Consider the following 23,554-nt stretch of genomic DNA (forward strand, 5'->3'; position numbering starts at 1 on the left):
TGGGATGCAAATTCATTATTCTAAAGACAACGATACGACATATTTTTTAATGATGGTTAAGTGTGTGGGATGGATACTGTACATACGTATACTTACTCCGGGGCGGGATTTCTCCAGCGCTGCGTACCAGCGCGCGCCATCGAGCATTAATTTGGCTGGATTCTGCAAGAAATAAGAACAACGCAGGTTACAACCGATTTATAAAATTCTAATTGTTTACGGGGCTCCTTACAAGCGGTAGGCAAAAAAAAAACAAAAAAAACATTGACTTTAGAGCGCTCATTTCAATTGAGCTGTCCTCTGGTATATGACGACAAGAAAAATGCTGTTTCACATTCGAGTATTGACTTCGTAATGACCCCTTTGGATATCATGATTTTATAGTCTTACGTCAATGCCGAGTGATTCACTCATGTCAGAATGGAACATAAAAACAAATCTTAATGATCTTGCAGTGGCCTTGTGAAAGTTTCTCGCACTTCCTTCTTGATGATTCAGACATGAATCAGTGAGGTATACTTTTTAAGTGTTAAAAAATGAGCATACGATTACCCTCATTATCCCATATCACAATTTATTATCGAAATAATATAGACCATTAGAAAATTTACCAAGATAGATTGTTACATTTTTTAAACTTCAAACAACAATAAAGTGAAATTACTGACACTTCAAAAAGAAAACATGTGAATGCATAGCAGTAAAAGGTTGTTACATCCTATTAGTGTGATAAATTACTCAACTCCGAAAATCCTCTCAATCTCAGATAGAGCCCATTAATTTGTTCTACAGTGTCCAATAAAAAACCCCTTAATCCCCTTAAAAATGCATAAATAAATAAATCCCAATTCTCCATTCCCATAAATTCCCTCCCAAGTCCTCTATTTACTACTCCCAGAACTAAAGAATGCTCGGAGGAGTCGTTTCAAACTTTCTCAACAGCTCACGATAAATATTAGACAAAATTCCCCTACGACTGACTGCTGACCCCTCCCAACCCCCAGAACATTTTCCCCCGGACGCAGATTTACCTATGCATCCCCCTCATTCCCGATGGACGAGGACGGATACGAATGAAAAGGAGAGAAAAAGAAATGAGGAAGGGTTGACGGCTTCACTCGTCGCCATCTCAACCCCGACCCAAACCCGATGCTGAAGTGGAGGAGATCCTCTTAAGGTTCAGAGGCCATTCATCGTACGTGATTGCGCCTTGAATTTTTAACGAAACTACCGAGGCGTCGCAAAGGAATAGAAGAGGGTTTGGAAGGGGGTGATGTGCAAGGAGCACTCATTCGAAAAAAAAAAAAAAAACCCTTGGAAATGTCGAGAAGAAGTGAGCCTCGAATTCTCTTTCACTTTTGTCCTTCCACTGACGACCTTTTCTCCACTTGTCGGGTGTGGGTGGGTTGCAGCCACTCTACGGGGTCTAATCTCAATGTATGCATGCACGAGACACTGGGGAGGGTGCGGACACCCCTGGTGTGTTTAGGGGATCCATGTTTCGAGGGGAGAATTCCAGGGAACCGAGAGAGAGACAGGAGTTTTAGCCAGTTTTTGGGGGGGGGGGGGGGTGATATAGTGGTTTCGAGACGGTTTAATATTGGTGAATGACCGAGGTATTTGGGGACCAATATATATGTATTTATATACATATATATATATGGTGCTTGGTACATCTATGATAAACACTCCTTCCATCCTGGGAATTGTGCAGTGAAATCATTCTCACATCATTCATAGGTGATAATTAGGGAATTAAATAATGTCGATACATCGATGCGTTTTAAATGAACACATTTTCGAGTTATAGTAATTAGTCATTTTGACTGTTACGGAGTGTTAACACATTAGTGGCTTATCATTACCGTATTTTTAATTTCAGTATTTAATAAAACAGACTGCTTTGCACATGTATCTCCCCCTTTTGCTCCCACCCCCTGTTTGCCTCTCTTTATGTTCGATGGAATAATCAGTCACCAAAAATTGTTTATTTGGAAAAAAGGCAATAATCGGAGTTACAAGACCTTGAAATATTCAACGAATAAATTCCCCCCCGAAAAAATTTCCCATCTCGTTAATACAACGTGTAACAATGATTAATGTTCTGTTCTCCCCACTTCCAATCTGTTATTGTCGCCCGAAAATACTCTGACGACGCAATCTCGTTCGTTCGCGTGCTACCAACCCCCCTGCCCACCCCCCCTTTTCCAACCGAAAATTGCGCAACCATAACTACATATTCGGATGCCTACCGTGTTACATCGTCGGTTCCATTCTCCCCCCGGAGGCGTCTCGACGCTTCGAGGGCAAGCATCGCCCACTCGCCGACCCACACATACACACACACACACACATATACCATACGCATTTAAAGAGGCAAAACGCAAGTCTGGAGCCGTCTCTCTCATTCTTTTCATTCAAAGTATTTCTGTACATGCAGCCTTTTTTCCCCTTTTCTTCTGCTTTTCTCTTTTAATTTTCGCTATCTGCCTCGATGAGATTGCAACAGAGCGATTCTACGATGAATGAGGGAATGGGGGATGGGAAGAGCACTCAAACAGACATGAATTTAATGGGAAAACAAGTCTAGGTGGAAAGAAAAATAATTCAATTGAATAATTCATAACCCCTTATTTTATGATGACGGAGGATTTAGGGAATTTGACGTTGAACATTACCGCAGTGAACAACCGGGGGTATTTGTTGTTTTATTTAGTTTTCCACGAAATTCATGGCAAGAAAAATAGAAACCTCATTCTAAATAATAATTAATCTTCAACGCAATTGTTCGAATTGTTTTATTAGATGTTTAAAGTTGGTGCAAAGCGTTCCATTTATTTGAACACGTGTATTTTGAAATGAGTTCACTGAGATGGGTATATTAATAGTTCTACTTGTTCCAGTTGGGAATATTTATCATTGACACTGAGTCAAATACACTTGGCCACAATTTAGAAGACTACGCTTGAATTATTTCAATTGATGACAGTATTACTCCGTTATTGACAATCTGAGAACAATAGACAACTGCTGTTCGGATGCTCAATGTGCACAGATAATCGATGCATGAACATAATGATCAAAGTATTCAATAAAAAATTTGCACAACCAACGCGCCATCAACATCTCGAATTCTTCCGGTAAAATTTTATTCATCAATTGCCGATCACCTGAAAACGTTGTTTTTATGGTAGAAAAACCCATGAAGCATAACTTGTGTGAGGCAACGGAAACGGCTACTGAGGAACAGCCATTTTCGATCCCCCATTAATCATAAAACTTTAATCCTCAATCTCGAGTCATCGAACAGAAGACTCTCTCATACATAACGATTGAACTGCACATGAAATAGGCGTCATGACGTCTTGTTATTTGTTACTTTCTCCGCTACTCGTAGTAGTTGCACAACATCGGTATAAAACCGTACGTTGTACTCCACCATTAACAGTGAGTCTCCTCACTTTATGGGACGCCTTCTAAACTGTATCCCTCATGAAGAGCGCCATTATTTTATCACTCTAGCACTTTGTTCAAAACTGGGCGCAGGAAGTGCGATTATCTGTCTTATATTCAACGTTGCACTTTAAATCTCACGTAAATTATCCAATTACAGAAATTACTGGGCATTAATCATAGTTTCGTGACATTTTTCAGAAGGGAGTCGTATCGACGTCAATCGAGCTCATGTATTGACCCAGATATTTGGGAAAGTTTTTTTGATTTTTTTTTTCAGTGTCCATGAGGGGAATATATCGTCTCACTCGTAAATTCAAAAGATCCCTTCCAACCCGGTGGGAGCTTTTATACTTATTCTATTTTTATCTGACTCTCAGTATCACGTGAATTGCCTTCACCCGGTATTTATCAGGTTTAGTACTCCTTTAAAAATGAACGAGAAAAGGTCGGTGGATCACTATCAATGAAATTGAAATAGCGGATTTCATCAACTTTTGAAAATCCAGATATAATATTTTTGGAGGCAAAAGAGCCTATCGATTACACCGGATACTGATTTATTAAATTGAAACGTTTATTCATTCATTCGCGGAGTATGTTAAATTTTTTATTTCATAATACCCGGGAAGTTCACAGGGACAACGTTGCATGATAAAGGGTTATGACTCATTATTTTGGGCGGTACTCGAGCAATGAGTTGTTTACATAATAAATTATCCTTCCTAAAACGACAATATAATGTAAACTGCCGTAAAGTAAAATGTCTTACATATAATGGCATGTGATCCATTTTACGCTAAATCATTTTGTCTATATAACGTTGTAATAGTAGAGGTAGCTAAATTGTCTCTGCTCAATAAAATGATTTCAATACCAGAACAGTGGATGGTTCCCGAACTGATTGAATAATTCAGGGTAATTATCCCGAAGTAAAGAACAAAGCGTAGATTTTTAAGTACAAAATTGTTGTGAATACATCGACCTCTTCCTCATTTCGTAAATGAAACCCTAGGCCTTTGTTTGAACTTAATATCACAAGATTTGTGCCTCTCTCGTTGGATCAACGACTCCAAGACAAAGGAAAAGAGCACGTGCGGTCAAAGAGGGTCACGGGCGCTCTCTCTGTTCCGTTACAATTTCTCAGAGGCAAGTCCTCCACTCTCCTGAACAATCCCGAAAAAAAAAACTGATAAATCTGCCCCGGAAACCAGATCAAAAAACAGGCGCAGAATGGTATTGGATATTTTTCCGATTATTTCCCATTCAGGCGAGAGTCACTGCATGAACTGTTCCTTAGATACATCCGCGTTATTCTTCCGTGAAAAATGTTACTTCTATTTATTTTCAAATCAACAAATCATCTTTTGCTAAATTTACTACGGAAATTGAGCATAAAATTTTTTTTAAATCCCAATTTAATTAAAAATATTGGGCAGTGTCCAGGTAAAACATGAACACCATCCAATGCAGTCATTCTCACCCCCACCCCAATTAATCCCATCGCAATCCGTGTAATTATCTCAAATCCAGTGAAAATCGCATTAATCACTCTCATTACCCTCTTAATTAATCCCCGAACTCTCATTTACAGGAGCTGAGAAATTATCATGAGCGCGTCCACATAATACCCATTGAAACACTCAAGAAATTCTCCTCAAAGCATTTTTATTGCTCAACAGGAAGTGTCCCCCTCCCTTACACACACCATTCCCGTCACTAGGAAACGTAGAAAAAATAGAAGAGAAAGGGGTAAAAAAAATTCCAGACGTTTTACAACGCTTCCGGTATTGTCAGTCACTTGGATCCTCAAAAGAAATGTTTGTAAAACCAACCACCCCAAGCCCATTCGCCCCTTTCCATCATCACTATTTTCATCTTATTTTATCTACCGCATTTATATTCACAACAAATTCACTTTTTTTACGTTTTTTTCCAAGCTAAAGAGAGAACTTCAATGAAAGGTGAGTGGATTCACATTATACACCGTAGGAAGAAATGAGAGTATTTTCCCACGGTGAATTTACGATTGCCGAGTAAATTTGCTGTTTTAAATTTCACGAGAGGGATAGGGTTATCACGTGGAGAAGAACTAGAGGAAATTTTTATCTTTTTTTTATCCTACGAAATTTCTTGAGTTTCCCTTTCATGATTCCTCTCAAGTTGTGCTTGGTCAGCCAACAAAAATTGGAAATTTAAAACCCTGGTGTTGATTGCCCTACTACACCCCATTAAATTATAAAATACTGCAAGAATAATTGTTTAAAAACATTACGCGACAGAATGGCATCTCTACGAATATTTTAAATGGCTTTTTTGTCCTGACTAACTGATGGAAAAATTTTTATGCCCCGAGTATTATGAATCTCGTGAGTAATTTTGGTTTTCATAATATTGTATTTTTTTACTCAAGAAATGAGACCAGAGCGAGATGCACTAGGAGTCATTATGCAACTGGAATAGTGTGATTACCGTGGAAAAGGCGGTGCCAACGTCGGGGCAAAGTTTATGAGGCTCTCGGTGGACGGTGGGTTGTAGAGCGGGGATAGCTAGGCACGGGTTAGCCCCCCTGGTACACACGACAAGAGGCCACTCCAAAGAGCTTGCTCAGCTTTTTTCTAATTCCTTCCTCCTCGACAGAGAGTTTTCTACATGTTTTTTTCCTTCGCACAGTCTTTTGTGAACAATATCGAGTAGACACTGTTGAAGGCTATCGAGGGTTTTTCTTCCATTAATTTGTATGGTTAATTAGGAAGTGAAAAATATTTTATTTATATGTTTTTTAAGACACGAAAGTATTTATCGTGACGTTAGTACGAAATTACTCGACAGCCCCCGAAAATAAATTGAAAAAAGGATCTACATTTGACTGTCCTCAGTGGCATAAAAACTTATAAATGCAAAATTGTCCCTCTTGTGAATAATATCGCGTAGACATTCAAGACTGTCGAGGGCTTCTTTCATTAATTTATACAGTTAATCACGGGGTAGAAGATAAGGTTATGAAGATAATGAAACATTTTCCTGAAGTTCTTGAGAGTGACGAGGGTGAGGGAGAACTAGATAGATTGCAGGGGAACTTTACGATTAAAACACTGACGATAAACCCATTTCGCCCCATGATTTTCAAGTTAGTTTCTTAGGTACTTTTTAGAGTCTATAGAGTATAAAGTGGGAGTAATGAATAAACATTGCGGCAAAATTCAATGAAGCGGAATAATAGAATATTGTTTGTAATTTAAAAAATATAACTACTGAAAATTCGGATTTTTCTCGGTTAAACCAAGAGGTAACCCTCACATTTTAGTGCAACCACACTCGATCGATCGACAACTTCACTAACCCCCTCCCCCCCCCCAACCCTCCGCCACTCACAATCCCTCATTGCAGTGGAACTTTCGTGGATTCAGAGAATTTCCGGGTTTGTGCGTTGTTTTCGTTTCCTCGATTCGAGAAATTAATGGCTCATACTCTCAACTGTATAACCACCTCCACCCTCCGATTTTAGCCCTCCACCCACCCGCCAACATGATCATTCTGCGGATAAAATTGCGTCCGATATTGCTTCTCTCGATATATACGACTTCCCCTCACTCAGTTTTTTTATTTATTTTTGTTTTTTTTTCTTCACCATTTCTCTTTGTCAATTTTTTCACTTTTATTTCTTCGGCGTTTTTCACCGCACTCCGTCAGGTGATTCCGGAGACTCGTTAATCGTCTCATTTCACTCGAGCCCCAGTCGTAATCTCGGAAATTGTATTTCATTAGTGAGAGTAATGAAAAGTGGTGGAAAATATTGGTTTTTAATTTTTAAAATTTTTTCAAGGGCTTCAGAGAGGGTTGGGTTGAGTTCCGGGGTTTTCCGAATTATTCCTTCGACAGCTACTTGCTTAACTTTTGGAGGATAATTAAAAAAAGACATACATTTTAAAAATCCCATGACTGAAGAAACCTTCTGATGGCACAGAGCACAATTAAACTATCTATGAATTGTCCTGGAATTATTTCAGCCTATTTTTTGCTCGTAGAACGTAATGGATACTCATATGGGGCAATTTACCATGTCCGTAAACCAGTCGAAAACGTGGGAAACCACGTTTTCCACTTCATTAAAAAACCATGCTCTCTCAACCTCCGTGAATGGCATAAAAATCCCCAGAATATCACATTTTCTCTGGAAAAAAGAGTCTGTGACCAGATGAGGCAAGAAACATTGACTCTAGACTTCACCGGAGCTGAAACTTTTCCAGGCATATGACTGTTAATAACGGCGACTCCATTCTCTTAATAAAAATGAGAAATGAGCGAAGGGATGAAAAAAATTCAGCGCATACGTCGAGTTATCAGGTAACACTGGAAGTTATATTGGATCTGGCTATGAGCAAACGCGTTGTTATCCACGGGAAATCGATCCCCATCACGGATAGTCAACCAATTTCGTTTGAATGGAAATGAAAACAGAGAAAAAAGCGAATCGGGAAGTAAATAAGAGCGATATTTTTAGTTGAAAAAAGAATTGGAAGAAGTTTTCACGGGTGGATATTTTTTCTGGTGATCAAACATTTTTATCCAGTAAAATATATTGAGAAACTATGAATTTTTAACTATATATTCTGCCTCAGGAATATTTCCAACAATTTTTCTCATTGCGCTAAAAGAAAATGACAAATAAAGCCTCCACACGAACTAATTATTTAGCCAGCGAAAAGAACGAATTCATTAACATGTAATAATGTTCAATCCCCAATTACCTCCTAAACCAGGAAAAAATCCCTAGAGGAGCATTTTTGTACTCTACAAACCCCTCCGAAAAGGCCCTCCCCCAGTACCCGAGATATCCTCGATACAAACAAAGCGAAAAATGTAATGGGCAAAATGAGAATGAGTGACGAGGTAAACGACCCCACGCCCATTCTCCACTCTCTCTGTATACACTCTCTGTACACTCTTTCCCCATTTTTTTTCCTCCATTCTACTTCTCTCTTTCCCCAAGCGGGAAAGTCTAAAGTTGACGATGCGAATCTTTTCACCCACAGCCATTTTTTTCTCTCTCCCTCTCTCACTCCGTCCACATTTCCCTCCCACTCGCATTTATCCTTTCTTTGGCTTTTTTCTTGGAGGAAAATGTGGAGGTACCTAAAGGTGAGAAGGGTGTCTGTACAAGCAAGTATCACAGTTTACCTCATTGTACAAATTTTCCCCGACATTTTTCTTTGGAGATAACTTTATGCACTCAGTCATGAGACAGTTTTTTCTCTTTAAATAATTTTTTATCAGATTCCGCATGATTTTTCTGGTATTTTAAGCATATGAAGAATTTTTTTCTCATCAGCTTGGGATGAGGGGGTAAATGAGGTTGATGATGAATTCTCCTGAAAAGATCGTTTGCTGTATTTAATTAATTTAAATCAAAAGAAAATACTTTCTAAAGTATTTAATTAATCAATTGAAAATATTATTTTGCTCCTTTTGTATAGAAAACATCTCAACCCATTCTTCCACAATTTCACTCGACATTCTATGAATATTCAGGGATTTTTGGTTGTCCGCTTAAAACAACCGGAATTGTTTACAAGACCCGAGAGACACGATTAAAAGTGATTATGAAATATTTATGATTCTGGGGGATTACGAGTGCAGCTATTTCCGCTGAGAAAATTATTTCGGCCGGTGGGAAATGGTCCTTTGAGGCGGAACGATCGTCCGGGACTTTGTCAACATTTTTTGTATATTTTTCTTGAGGTTTTCGTCGGGGAGATTTGTTCATATTAAAAAATCCGCGTGAATTTGTATTTTTTTGAAAAATTGTTGCAGGATTATACCTACAATTGTGATGTTTAAATGTTTACTTAAATGTTTATAATCTCATTATTAATACGAATAAAGAAATTTCTTCAATTTTCGAGCAGATCATCCCATTGCTGCTTTACTGACAATATTTGAGGGATGAATGGCCTATGCATTCATGTTTAGACAATGCAGTTTCCTGAAGATTCATTCATAACCCCACTTATAATTATTCCGGTGGAAATAATAAATAATAGCACAAAATTGAGGTAAAGAAAATCTTCGACCCAATTTATTTCCTGGTATTCACCCCAAATTCATTTCCCATTTATGGAAGAAATGTTTTGAGGTATAGCAGGAGGTGGAGAGACCCCCGGAAAAACTTCTCACGACCTCGTGAAAACAGTTTCCCCAGCAACTAAATTATTCAACGGGGTTTTATCCGGTTGAAAGCGTATGTATACACTAACTATTGCGCACCTGGTTCACAAAAAATGCTGGGTCCTGGGGACAACCGGTCAAGTGCTAGACAGACGTGGAATGTACAGCCCCTAGTTCATAATCCAACTAAAAAATAGCAACACTTGTGAACTATTTCACTATTTCATATTCCATTAAATCCGTCAATCACAAAAAAAAATTAATCACTAAGGGTTGCTTCGTCTGCCGTAATAGACCCCATCCATCCATCTTGCCAAATTCCATGTTACTTTCAACTCTTCCAAATGGCGATAATGACTACTACGCACTTTATCTCCTCTTTATCCTTGAGAATAATATTATTTTCCTGTGTTCAAGCTGAATTTCACTTGCATTTGTGGAAATAACGGAGCAGAACTACTTTACGACCGTTTTGAAAAACCGGAAATACTCGCATACAACTTCCTCCACCCCTCAAACATCCCCAATTCTACACTCCAGCTAACCAAGGACAAATTGTAAGATGGAAAAATTAAATATTTCTTACTTTGTGTAAATTTGGGATTTTTAAAGACCACTAATCTGTCGCAAACGTAATAATCCCTCCGATATTACTCAACGTTGAATGTTGACATAGTTGATACGTTAAAAATACCGATTACAGAGTATAAGTCAGGAGTCAACGATAAACCTCGCTCGAGCGTGGCGTGTTGGAGACTGGAGTCGAGTCTTTTTTTTCACCACAAGTCGCTTCTTGGTGTGCCTCCATCCGTACTCCGGGTCTCCACCACACATTCACAACGGTATTGTATGGGTGTAGGGGAGGTAGATATCAAAGGGAGAGGGGACAACGTCTGGCGTAGGGCGAACGCGAGAGCCATCGCCACTGGAGTTAAATCGTGAAAGGTATAAGGACGCAGTGTCAGGGTAAGACGGGCTGGGAACGGGGGACAGGGGCTATTTCGGCCCAATGCCAGTTCCACGCGATTTTTCACGGTTTTTATGGATCAATAAAAAAGGGGGAGATGTTTAGTCATCGATTTTTCGGTGGCAATAAAGAAATTTCAGGGGGAAGGATAGTTTAGGAGAATAAGTTAGTCGTGTCACTGTTTTCTGTCAAAAGAAACGATAAATACTTTCACCTTTGTTAAATCCTACGGAATTGATTTACGAAGTAAACTATATGATTTTTAAACTCCTCCCGTAAGATTATACCAATATCCCCTCAGGGATTATATAGCATATCGCTTTGTGGCTTCGATGGGGTACTTTAAACCCGAAGCTCTGAATAAAGAATTGGTATTGCAATTTTCCAACTTGAAAATCCCACTAAACATCTCACGATAGAGAATATTTTCATGGAATGCATAGCGCGCAGAAAAAGAAATAAGCGCTCCCTCACGACAGAGAGTATCAATTCAGCAAATCGATCGGTGTTGAAAAAGGCTACACATGTATGAGTGCACAATCCCCACGTTTTCCCCTTCGAAATTATTTCCCTTCTTCGCTCCCCAGCATTTGACTCTTTCCTCCAGGATTTTCATCGATTTTCTGTCCTTTAAAGGCGCACAGGCTTTTATAGGGTAGTTTCGAGGATACCCCGCTGATTTAATGCCCCAGTGTGTGCTGAACGTCTTCTCGAGGGGGGGTGCTACCCTCTGCGATGAAAAGCAGGGGAAACCTTTCAATAGGAAAGGGAGATTGTGTATTATCTACCAACAAATTGGCGATTTATTTATTTGGGAATTTAGTCGTCACCTTTCAGATTTGTGTTTCGTCTTAATTAGCTGATTTTTTTGTCAATATTTGGGGAGCGAAGGGAATGTTACGCAAATGTCATGATCGTGAACACTTTCTTCCCCTTAATTTCGAGATTTCAGGACAGGAGCTGTGATGCTGTGGGAATGAAGAGGTTCACCACTTTCAGCCCTCACTTCCAAAAAACTACACGCATTCACTATAAAAAAATCTCCAAGTGAATAATTTCCACCGCTCGAGTTATTTCTCCATGCACATGTGTTTCTTCCACAAAGTGTCAGTGAAAAAAAAAAATGAAATGGATACACTTTCAATTCCCGTATAATTGTCCTCTCAACTCCCTGTTACAATGCCCCGGGCTCTCTGTGGATAACTCCAACAATGAGTAGAAATGAAAGAGTTAAAAGATATATACCAATTCAAGCGTCAAGTAGAGTTTGGTGAAGCAGAATGAAGGTAGAAACCAACTGAGGCTGTCTAACGAGCTCCTCCTCAGAGACTCCATGGCCACTGAACATCCCGGCCATCCACCCTTTGCCCACCCCTTTTACCGGCACAAACCCTTTTTACCCCTCATTTTTCTCTTTTCCTCGAATAAAACCGTTTTTCTTTCAACTACGAATGGGGAAAAAAATCGTGAACGGTAAATAAACTATTCGATTGAATCTAATTTGCACGAAAACTTTAATAATTTTCTCTTTTTTATGAAAAATTATTTAATTGAAGCACTTTTCACTCGTTTGTGAGGAAAAATGAAGTTTTTGATTGCTTTGTCCTTCGAGAGGCACTTGTACAAACTGAGGGATTTAATCCTGGGTAATCAATAGCAGGTTATCTTGTGAGGGTGAGTTCTACAGAGGTGAATGTAAACTCATTAGACAGCAGGGGAAATTTCCAGTTCAAAACCCTCGTTATGAAATCATTTTACTCCGTAACTCCCAAGAACCTAGTGAGAACCCGTTTTGGAGCAGCACAAGTTGAAAATTATTTTTTTTATTCAAAAATAAAAAAAGATGATGGGAAATTTTAATTAATTTCATTTGATAGGGCTCCCTAACGTCTATATTTGAAAAAACATTGAATCATAATAGCCCTTCCCCCGGGATACAGGGAGAAGAGCCTATGTCAATGAAATTTTCATTTCCCTTAAATTGCATAATTTTTCGTGTCACTGCACCCTTTCACATATTTTTCATATTCAATTCTTTATTCTCTTGTTCACCCCCCGCCCCTCACAAGTCCTTTTAATTATTTTTACATGGCTAAACACCTCACATCGCTTAACCCACATCCATTACCAATTCACTTAAATTCAATATAAATTTCCAAGTCACTTCTCATTTCAAATTCTCAATTCTCTCATCCCCAATTCCCTCAGCGAAAGCCTCTCCTCTCAACTATCAACATGCAGATAAACCATCCGACGATCTCCATTTCCACACGACAGAATTTCCATATGCACAAACCCTATATCAAATCCCGCTCGTTCGTCTATCTTCATACACTGGGCTGAATCAATCAATTCGTATCAATTTTAGGGAATATCAGATATGCGAAATCTCCTTTCAGGGTTGCCATTTTTTTTTCTACTATGATTCTTCGAGGAGTCTAGACGGTTTGGGGAGAGTGGCAAGGATTTTTTAGAGATGTTGCAAATATTTTCTGGAGTTTTTTTTACTAGATTAGGAGAGTGGATTCCTTTGGATAAGCAGGAGTTCGCTTTCTTCGCAGTTAAAGAATGTCTGATCTCGAGAGGCCAGACAGATTTATACTGATTCACTTAATCGAGACAATAAAAATCAATACCATTTTTTAATTGAAAAATATTTTGACAGGCGTAAAAGCTTAAATGCCATGAATTTCGGGAGTAGGGGGTCACAGAAGCATGGGAATAATTCTATTAGGCAGGCGGGTAAATTTCCAATCCCAACCGTTGACTATAAATCCATTTTGCCCCAGGAGTTGTGTCAAAGCGACGGAAAAATTCTTTCACAGGAAGTATTCAATGAGTTTATGAGCTGTGTACTAAATTGTCGCGTTGCGAAATGTATTAAAAAAATGTATGTCAATTTTAACTTATTAGTTTTGTTAAATTTAATTTATTAACCCCAGCATGGTAGCACTCCTTTCCTCTAAAAATTTCCAACGAATTACGGCTGAAATTCTTCATTAAACGGTTCAATAACCCATTTTATCATTCAATAGCCAGCAAATTTTAAAGGAGTGGCGTTTAATCGTGGCAAGCACAATCTGTCTACATTACCCGTTAACCCGCCACCTGCCACTTGCACTATTGAGTTTTGTAATGAGCGATGCAGAAAAGAAGGCAAAAGTACTAGTTTTGCGATCAATGAACAAGTTCAATGACCTTAAATCCACTTGACAGGGACAAGTGACTTGTGCACTACCTCCCTAGACCCCCCCCCCTTCACCCTCTCGCCCCTCTGCATTGACGAAAACTAAAATAGATATCGACGTTTCCGTACGGCTACACTAGTACCAGAGGGAAGATATTAAAGTTTCAAAAGAGTTCATTTTAGGCGATTTGGAGGTGAGAAAAGTGAGTGGAGGTTTTACAAACACGAGTCGTATACTTTTTTAAGGATCATGAACACAAGTTAATATGCTATGATCTTGAATTTTTGACAAAATTATATTTTTTATAATTATATTTTTTTCCAGTGCAGAAACTTCATTTTTTGGTGATAAAGTAGGAAATATGAAAGCAAAGTAGGATGAAACCACACTTTGAAATAGCAAATTTTTTTCACTACACAATAGGATGATTCTCTACCTCCGCTTTACTTCCGCCAATGGGAAACATGAAAGCAAAATTGCATTCGCGTATTTCATTGAATAGAATGAAAATTTTCCCATTTTCTGGGGTAAAAAAGAACCGAATGATCCGTTCTGCGATACAGAATAGAGTTCAATACTGTACAGAATGTCAGAAGCATCAAAAAATCATTCCCTCAATTCCCCACGAATCGAACTTCCATCAATGATGATGGAATGAAATTCCGAGAAACTTTTTTCATTAGAAATATTTTCCTCTCATCGATGGAATTCTCTCGCATCCTCTATTTACTCGGAAACTCGATACATCATATGACACTCAGTTCATGGGCAAATAAAAATCAACTCAAATGTAGTTATTTATCAATGAGATGAAAAAAATAGTCTGACCTCCCCTTGTTCAAGGCTCCACAAAAGTCACCAAGTTTTCCAATTTTCTGTTAAATCAATCGATGGCAAATAAATGAAGATATTCTCGCTTGTGTTAGCACAAAGAAAAAAAGGAAAATCGAAATTTTTGTAAAAATTACAAAAAGCGACTTTTACCTGCAAACCTATTGTCTCCATTCGATTCTATTCCATCACTCGATCCATCACACACCAAACACTCGAAAAAAAAACAAGATGAATTAATATTTGATAAGTTTACATACAAAAACAATCTCACACGTCCGCGAATTCCTGAATTATATATCCCCGTGAGAAAGCGTCAAAAACAGTTTGAAAAAAAATTCAATGTCGACAGGTGCGTCACGAGAGTCTAGCAGGTGACGTTATTGCTCTCCCCCTTCTATCCGATAATTCCCTGAAATTACCCCCGTGCGAAGACGTCGTGGGGTTTATGCAACTGAAGACGAGCGCCGGAACTTAACCGATAAAAATAAGAAAAAAAAGAATCACCCCCCAATTTATTTAATTCTCTCCGTCTCCCTCTTCCGCGTACAATTCCGGTTGCCCTGGGTTTTACATCGACGTGTAATCGTCGGTAGTCTCGACAGGACTAGAAGGAAACGAGGATGACGCCGGGACATGCTGAGGAAGAGGATAAGAGCAAAAGAGAAACAGAGAGAGAGAGAGAGCGCGCGGGGGAGAAGAGGGAGAACGGAATTGTCGGGTGAAAGTGGCGTCGGCGCAAAGGAAAAGAGTAAGAGGGATGAAATCAGACTCCGGGATCAAACTGGGGGAATTTTCGATGGTTTTACCTTTTGGTTTTCGAAGCAGAGTTTATTTTAAGGAGATTCATTACAAAGATGAATCAATCAGGATAGCATTTACCAGTTTTATTGGGTACTTTAATCACAGATAAGATGACCATCAAAGAAATAATTAACAACAAAAAGTTCATTCATTCAGTTTCGAAAAATCCGTATTTCATGAAATTGCGAAAGACAATAATTCCATAACCAGTAAATTTTCCCACCTAGACCCCGCCCCCGCCCTTATCCACCGCCCGGAATCATAAACTCGTGATATTCACTCTTCCATGCCCTTATCAAAGTAATCAAAACCAGAAACCCGATTTATTCTTTTCGCTCTCCATTCGTATCAAATTTTTCTCTGATCTAGCCTTTGATACTCAAATAGGAATAAAAGCCTCTAGATAAAAGTAAAAATATCTCGGATGAAAATACTGAAACTAGATGAGAAAAAACAAAGGACTCTCTTCTGGATAAAGGGATGAAAGTTCTTACTCAACTTTTTATTTCAACTTATATATTTTTTTCTGGTTGAAGAATTCGAGTTCTCTGATGTTTGTTGTTTTACTCATGATACCCACTCGTCTGTATTGATAAATAAAACGTGAGGTTCAGACTTCTTTTTTCGATGTTGTTTATAAGGGGTAGAAGTCAATGATTGGAGTACATACGTAGAAATTTCCTCCAATTTTTTTTCTCTAGTTTTTGAGGTTAAGAAACGGCTTTGTCTGCCAATATTTTGGACGATGGAGAGAGGATAAAGCAAGAATTGAGATACACTAGGATAGGCCTGTCCAGTGGTATTACTCGCTCTTGTCAATCACCAAACAGTAAATAAAAGTGATTGGAATATTTTAAATCACGTGTCAGCGATTCCAAGGGACATCTAGAAAGCTGTCCTGTTATATTGTGATATACGAGGATGTGACTGGTGATTTGAACAGTTGGAGAGTACGTGAGAAGATTCTGATGGTGCAATGGCTAATGTCCAGGAGGAAAATGATCAGTAATAAAAACAAAAATTTGCATGGCTTTTAACCCGAATTTGGTGGCATTCGCGGCCAAATACCGTCCGGGTTAGTTTGACAAAAACGTTACCGAATTTATGATCTAGGGTAATCTTTTAAAAAGAAATTTACGAGGGGATTAAAGAGTACACCAATCTGTTATATCGAGAAAAAACAGGCTGAAAATGTAGGCTGACGAGGTCATTAGCTTCACCGGATGGGGTTTGAGGGGGAGAACGAGATCTAGGCTAAAACCACGTTTTGGTAATTAGCCGGTATTCTGCAACGAACATTTCCTGGGCCCAGTAATCATAATCAACGAGATAGTTCACGGCATCTAGGATGGAAATATATCCTCGAAAAAATATTCCAAAAAAATGAAATATAGAAGAATATTTAATTTTCATTGGCAATTGGCTTCAGTTTGTCGCAGGGGGTTTCCCAACAGAAAAATCCAAAAGCTCAGGAGATCAATTTCATCAAGATTGCAAGTGCATACGGGGCTGAATTGTATTTCTATTTTCATTCCATGTTTCCAACTCAATTACCCCGTGTTATAACCAATGAGGCTGATGTAATTGAGATTGAAAAAAATTTAAGAAAAAATAGATTTTCCATCGTCAGCCGGTGTTATCCATCGTAAATTTTCCCGTCTACACGTTGAGACCGAGCGTAATGTTACACAATGAATAGGGGTAGGGGGATTGGGTATAATCCTAGATTGTCTGACTTTTCTTGTCGATTTTTGTTGAAACAGAAACGAGGGCAATGGCTCGGACGAAACATGCTGCGGCAGGGCAATTTTCTGTCACCCAGTAATCCGCAACATACCGGTAAACCATGCAATCTCATCGTGCCTGGGCGAAGCAATCACGTGGTCAAGCATCCTATGGCTATTAACCTCCCTGTCAATATTGACAGTTGCCTTTGGGACATTGTATGCTCTCATTGGACCACCTATGGCACCAGGTATTATCAATCTTTATCAAATCAATTTGATTTTGTCCATTCGTTTACGTAGCACGACAATTGATTTGATCATTGAGAGTAATAAATAATGATTTTCAATAGGTGGAAGTATATTCGGACTATTCTGGTTAATAGTATCCTCCTACGCTCTCGGTTGGAGTCTCGCGTACATTCCATATCTCAATATACCACCTGTATTTGGTATGCTCCTAGCCGGTATGATTTTCCGTGGTACTGGAATTTACGATATACATGAGGAAATTGGAGCCCGTACAACTGGAAAAATTCGGACTCTATGTCTGACATTTATTATGATACGGGCTGGCTTGCAGCTTACGACAACAGCTATTCAGAAACATCCGTATTTTTTGCTTTGTCTAGCACTTATTCCATGCACAGTGGAATTTCTTACTCTTGGATTGGCGTGTAAATTTATTCTGGATTATCCCTGGGACTGGGCATTTCTGACCGGGTGAGTTGTCTGGCTATTTTACTACTGCCGAAGAAATAAAAAAAAAGTGTCCACAAATTTTTTTACGAGCGATTTCCTTCTTCAAGTTTCAATAAACTCGAATCAATTTGATTTTCATGAGAATCGGAAGTCACAAAAGAATAGAAATACTCTCATTCGATAGCTGAGAAAATGTCCCATTTCATCCACTGGGCTAAAAATCTTTGTCTGACCGGTTATGGAAATTGGAAATTTTTCCACTCAAACAACGGAAAATTTTCTATTTCCCCCTCTCCCAAATATGTGACAAACTGCTTTGAACAGAAATCTGTTGAAAATAAATTTTTTTATCGAGTTTGATAGTTATTTTGTTTGTTTTTTCAGAACAATCGTCGCTTGTCTGTCACCAGTGGTGACAGTGAACTGTATTCTAGCACTGGCAGACAAAGGCTACGGTGAGGACAGAGGTATGGCGACACTCCTCTGTACAGCAGCATCGATCGACGATGTTCACATAGTTTCACTTTTTTCCGTCTGTTACTCATTCGTCTTTACAGGTGACATTTTTCTCATTACAATTTTTTTTTCTCATCCTAATGAATCATTCCATCATGTAATATGTTATCCAGACCAGGATGTTCATGGCTTTTGGTCATACGTGCCGGGAGGTGTACGTGATCTTCTGCTTGGTTTAACCGTGGGTCTAGTGCTTGGATTAATTTTTGCTTTTTTGCCCCACAGAAATACGGTGAGTGCATTCAACCGTTAAAATTACCATCTAATTTCTGATGTCGCTGGAGATATTTGAAGAGGCTCATTCACATTCTGGGGGAAAGGGACTGAGAATTTACAGTGGGTTGAGAACATTGGAGACAATGGCATTTTAGGAGATTTCATCCGCGTTCCCCAGATTATCTTCAGAGGGAGGCCAAGATGATGGTCATTTTTTCCGGAAGATTAAATAAAAAATCCTCCCCGTGTGGGAGAAAAATTAATTAAATTTCGTAATCGCGAATCATCATTCACTAGCACTGAATTCCGAAAAATCGATGATATATCTCTTCTCCAAAAAGTTAATCTTCTTTCTGTGAAGTACTCTTCAAAGTCAATGTTAGAAACTCAGCTCTTCCCCAACCACTCACTGGGGTCATTTCCACCCTCCAACTTGCCAAACTCTCTTCCTGAAGAATCGCCCAAATTCACTTAATCTTTCTAAAGTTTAGAAGTATGTGACATGGTACAGAGCGAGCTCGCTCATCCTGGGATCTCTGATGTGCACCATAGGTGCTTCAAAATTTGCTGTTACTGGTGGTGGATACTTAGCTACAGTATCAATGTCCTTCGTAGCAGCACGGGGTTGGAAACTCTTGTCAGGTATAACATTCGACGTGACTCCACTACGTCGTGTAAGCCATTTTCTCTGGCACTTTATGCAGCCAGTGTTGGTGGGCATCATTGGAGCGGAGATTGACTTTACCCTGTGGTCACCCCAGAGATTTGGCCTGCATGTGATATGCATAATCATCGGTCTAGTTGTAGGTTTATGCTGATTGTGTTGATTAGATGAGAAGACAATGCCTTCATAACTTCCCAAAAATAGGATTCTCTAACAGGGATGTCATCAGATAGTCCGGTGAATTTTCCATTTTAAATCCTGATTATGAACCCCAGGACTTGAGAGAGGAAACTTTTCCATCTATCTGACGATACTATTTTCATTCCATTCCGTCTGTAGAAAGTGCTGAAATCGATGACGGAAAAGAGGGAAGTTTGAGGCAATGGCCTTCAGCCAATGTTGATGTTTCATATTTATGTTTTATCGACTTTTAAAAAATATTCTCTGCTCCAGGCTAGAAGTGCTTTCACCATTCTGACGACCTATCGCACCCCTTTTACACTGAAGGAACGAGTTTTCGTGGCATTAGCATGGTTACCGAAAGGCACACTTCAAGTAATTTGTTTAAACAGTTGTTTGAAAATCAAACGTTAGATACAGGAAATTCGTCGCTCTCCGTATCATGATTATTTCTATCAAAAACTGAAGTGAATGTATTAAGAAGAGTTCCTCAGGTCACGAGGAAAAATGTATAGAAACAATTGGTGGGGTAAAATGGATTCGTGAGCCATGAGTGGAATGAAAAATTTTCCTATTTAATGAGTCTATTCTCATTGCCCCGGTTTTCACCCGTCTCGTAGAATTACGAAAAAAAACTAGAGTGATTGCATATGAAATTTTTTCATTGCCCCCTTTTTGGCAATTTCCTCGTTATTTCCTAATTTAATTGGGGTTATTCCCAGAGAAATGAGGCTAAACAATTTTTTATTTCCTAGAACGCTAATTCCACTAGTGAAATGAGAATAAAAATGTTAATTAAATATTTTATAAGTAGTACAAGCTTTCACGGTTATTGGTCCATTGATTTATCGGTCGTTTGTCCCAGTTTATTCTATGATTATTATTTACCCCTCAGTGTTGTGTATTTTTTATGGAAAACTTCAATGCCACGAGGTTCATAAAGAAATCGATAGCAGAAGCATTTGAACAGTCATTGAATTACGAGCAATGTTAGCAATTTTTTAAACTAAAGATCAAAAGAACATTTGGGGAAATCGGTTGAGTGCAATCAACGAGGGTTAATTGAAAAAAACTGTGAGCAGAATGTAGAGGAAAGGATGGGAAGAGTGTCACTGGATACCGGGGGAAATTTCCGGATCCAGACCCTGACTGTTAGTCCCTTTTGCTCTGATAGTTGGAGTAACACGAGAAAAGACATGTTTTTACGGCAATTAATGCGGTAACATAGCTATTTTTCATGGAATATTTCAGTAAAAGTTGGAAGAGACGGATTTGAAATTGGAGTTGGCGGATTGATTGATTTCAATTGAACAGTTGATGAAAAGCAAATAAATTCCCAGACATTTAGGTTAATTTTTAATTACATTCAGTCTGAATGGGTTCTGAATGTATGCGAATGTTCGATGATGCTAACCAATTCCATTCCGGTAATTGGTCAATGTTTTGCCTGTGTAATTGATCTGCTAACTATCATTTCGTATTTTTATACAGATTTCCTCCCGAAATTTTATTAAAATATTTCATCAACAGAATTCAATGATTTCTGGAATTCAATATTATTCCAACGGTGGCAGCGAACAATGCCTGTACAGTGGTATGCGAATATTACTCGATAAAAAATTTCTCCCAACACTTTGATCTCTACACTGACATTCTCTAAATAATTCTGCATCGAACCGTCACAATGAATTGGAATTAACGAAAAATTAAACAAAATTTACTGCTCTGTTGGTCTGCCGTCTATTTAGGTTTTTTGCATTGCAAATCTTTTATGAAGAATTTCCATGTTATTCCTAGCGTCATCATCTGTTTTTGTTTATTTAGGCAGCACTCGCGCCGATGGCACTGGAAGAGGCTCGTCTTATAGACGATGAAAAGGAAATATCCCTGGCCATGGACGTCGTACGTATATCAGTCGTGGCCATTGTCTTTCTGGCGCCACTGGGTGCCATTATTATGATGGTATCAGGACCATTGCTATTAAATCGTCTCGAAGAGGACGAAATTAATCGAAACAGGGAATTGAGTTTCCTCAGGTGGACGAGTTTGCAACCAGTATACAACAACAGACAGAGGAATTCTTCTTTGAGAATTCCGTCATAATTCATTCCAATTTCATAAAATTAATTTCCAGAATTACCGGACGCGGTAGAGTCATAAAAACAACACATGAGTTTTATTACGTGTCCAAAGAAATAACTGACTTCAAATCACCACTGATTCTACGTTTATTTCGCTCTTTGATTGCTTGTCAGTCTCCCAAAAATATATTGAAGTGTGGAAATGATTTGTACATTGTGTTTCAATTAAATATGGGGCAAAATGGTTTCAAAATAAATAGTTGGTATCGGTATTTTTTCTACTCGCAAACCCAAAAAAAATTCATCTCAAAAGATTCAATGATGAGGAAAAATAATGAAATAAAGTTGTTGATACTGCTTAATTTTTTTCGATTCGTGCGTTTAACCTCCCTCTCCCTCCCCCAGGTTCTTAGCCCAAAACTTCAGTCTGACTTGATTGATTGCTGCATAGAAAAGTCATTAAAAATAATGACAAAAGTGAAAAAACTTTAATGATTGAGTTCTTTTTCTCTCGAGAAACTAAATCTCTGAAAATCGATAGTTGAAAACAAAGGAAATACACGTAATCACTGTGATAATCCATGACCCCTGAATGCCCAAGCGATAACAATCTCAATATCGCTCTATTACATAATAAACACAATCGTAAACACAAGTACAACGCGCCTGTTGTATATACATATAGTTTTACTGACTCTATTGTTTCATTATGAATTAAAATACGAATGAAGGTTTAAAGCAGTGAAATTCATCTGCCGTTAAACGTTGAAATGCATAATTCAGTGCTCTCATGCGTTATTTATGTTAATTATCTTTGAATCTTACCTTCTATAGGAGAAGGTAATGCTCCATAGGTTGAGGCCTTCGCAGAATAACTCGGGATCAAAACACTTGAATTATTTTTACTTTGAAAACACGGTTTTTCAAAGGCTCTCACTCACAAAGAATCTCACTGATTTTCGATCAAATGTTCGTCAATCACCACTTGAACACTCCAATATTTTTTGACTAAGAGTTAAAAATAATATATTATTGATTATATTCAAGAAAAATTAATTATCATTCGTAAGAAATAAAAAAAGCACTGATTTTTCAATAATTTTTCTCCTCAAAAAAAAATTAAAACGCAAATAATAAATTCGACGTGAGGTTCCTCACATTTTCGGGTCCAATGGCGTCAATAACTAGTGTTCACGGTCATATCTATTGTTTATTATGTTCATCGCACGTCAAATAATTGAATAAATCACGGAAGTGTCGATGAGCTTGACGATTACAACGTAAAAACACTCACGAGAACGAAACTTATGTCACCGCGACCGACAGCCGACTGCTGTTCGATGGATTGTCATAATGGTCGCGGTGGGGTGGTAGGGATTGCGTGAAGGGGAAAAGGGGGAAACGTAGCGACGCAGAGAAGCTTCCGTGGTCTCTCCACCGCACTACGTGAACCTCTGTCTCATTTTATGATCTGCGACAACCAGAGACAGAGAACCTCCCGCATAGGATTGTCAGCCATTTTGGGAAAACTGGTCGCCATTTTCTCTTGACTCAAACAAAGAACTTCGAAACGAAACTCTAAAGCTTGCGGGGGTTGTTTTATGTAGTAAATTCCCCAAGTTGATCCCAACTTCAAACTTTCGATAAAAATTGTGCAAAATAATAAAATGGAATTTCAATTTAATGGATTTTTCTTACCGGGAGAAAATCTTTCCTAGCTAAAATCGATGGTAGGAGAAGTCAATAATTCGTTAAAACCCTTTGGCTTCAATACAATACATACAGGACAATTCCACGGATCAACGGAAAGAAGACATGAGTCAGAGAGTAGAGCTTTCTGATTGATTACATTTGCTGTATGATTTGATATCGAAATTCAGTTGTATTATTTTACTCAATTCTTGGTACTCCATTTTGTCACTCTCAACACACGAAACATGCGCAACTGAAATGCTCAACTGTAAGGAAGTCTCACAATTTCAGCCATCTGCAGCCATCTTGCGGTTGCTCAGCTCACTCTCACCCCTCCCCCAACTCTACCCTATCGATCGGGGAATTCC

General features: G+C 38.6%; 2 protein-coding genes across 8 annotated transcripts in view; one reads left to right on the plus strand and one right to left on the minus strand.

Moving 5' to 3' along the window:
- Positions 1-23,431, minus strand: part of LOC135160184 (zinc finger CCCH domain-containing protein 18) — a 52,003-nt gene extending 28,572 nt beyond the window's left edge. The window contains exons 1-3 of one of the 5 annotated variants that reach the window (XM_064116454.1): positions 23,193-23,431; positions 22,320-22,502; positions 97-162 (exon numbers count right to left, since the gene is read on the minus strand). In XM_064116454.1, the coding sequence (XP_063972524.1) occupies positions 97-140 (44 nt within the window). In that variant the 5' untranslated portion in view covers positions 141-162; positions 22,320-22,502; positions 23,193-23,431. The other 4 variants (XM_064116457.1, XM_064116458.1, XM_064116455.1 and 1 more) reach the window with 4 other exon arrangements.
- LOC135160203 (sodium/hydrogen exchanger 9B1-like) lies at positions 15,945-21,981 on the plus strand. 3 transcript variants are annotated; one of them, XM_064116511.1, is made up of 8 exons: positions 15,945-16,014; positions 16,113-16,416; positions 17,175-17,386; positions 17,489-17,858; positions 18,222-18,585; positions 19,061-19,372; positions 19,687-19,788; positions 21,238-21,981. In XM_064116511.1, exons 2-8 carry the CDS (start codon positions 16,388-16,390, stop codon positions 21,514-21,516), a joined length of 1,668 nt encoding a protein of 555 aa, XP_063972581.1. In that variant the 5' UTR covers positions 15,945-16,014; positions 16,113-16,387; the 3' UTR covers positions 21,517-21,981. The 3 variants fall into 3 exon arrangements, with proteins under 3 accessions (XP_063972581.1, XP_063972582.1, XP_063972578.1); XM_064116512.1 differs by having other exon boundaries at positions 15,954-16,416; positions 18,222-18,394; positions 18,467-18,585; XM_064116508.1 differs by having other exon boundaries at positions 15,954-16,416.
- Positions 23,432-23,554: the final 123 nt, after the last annotated feature.

Source organism: Diachasmimorpha longicaudata, chromosome 3 (genome assembly GCF_034640455.1).
Source record: "Diachasmimorpha longicaudata isolate KC_UGA_2023 chromosome 3, iyDiaLong2, whole genome shotgun sequence".
In the NCBI taxonomy this organism is placed as follows: Eukaryota; Metazoa; Arthropoda; class Insecta; order Hymenoptera; family Braconidae; genus Diachasmimorpha; species Diachasmimorpha longicaudata.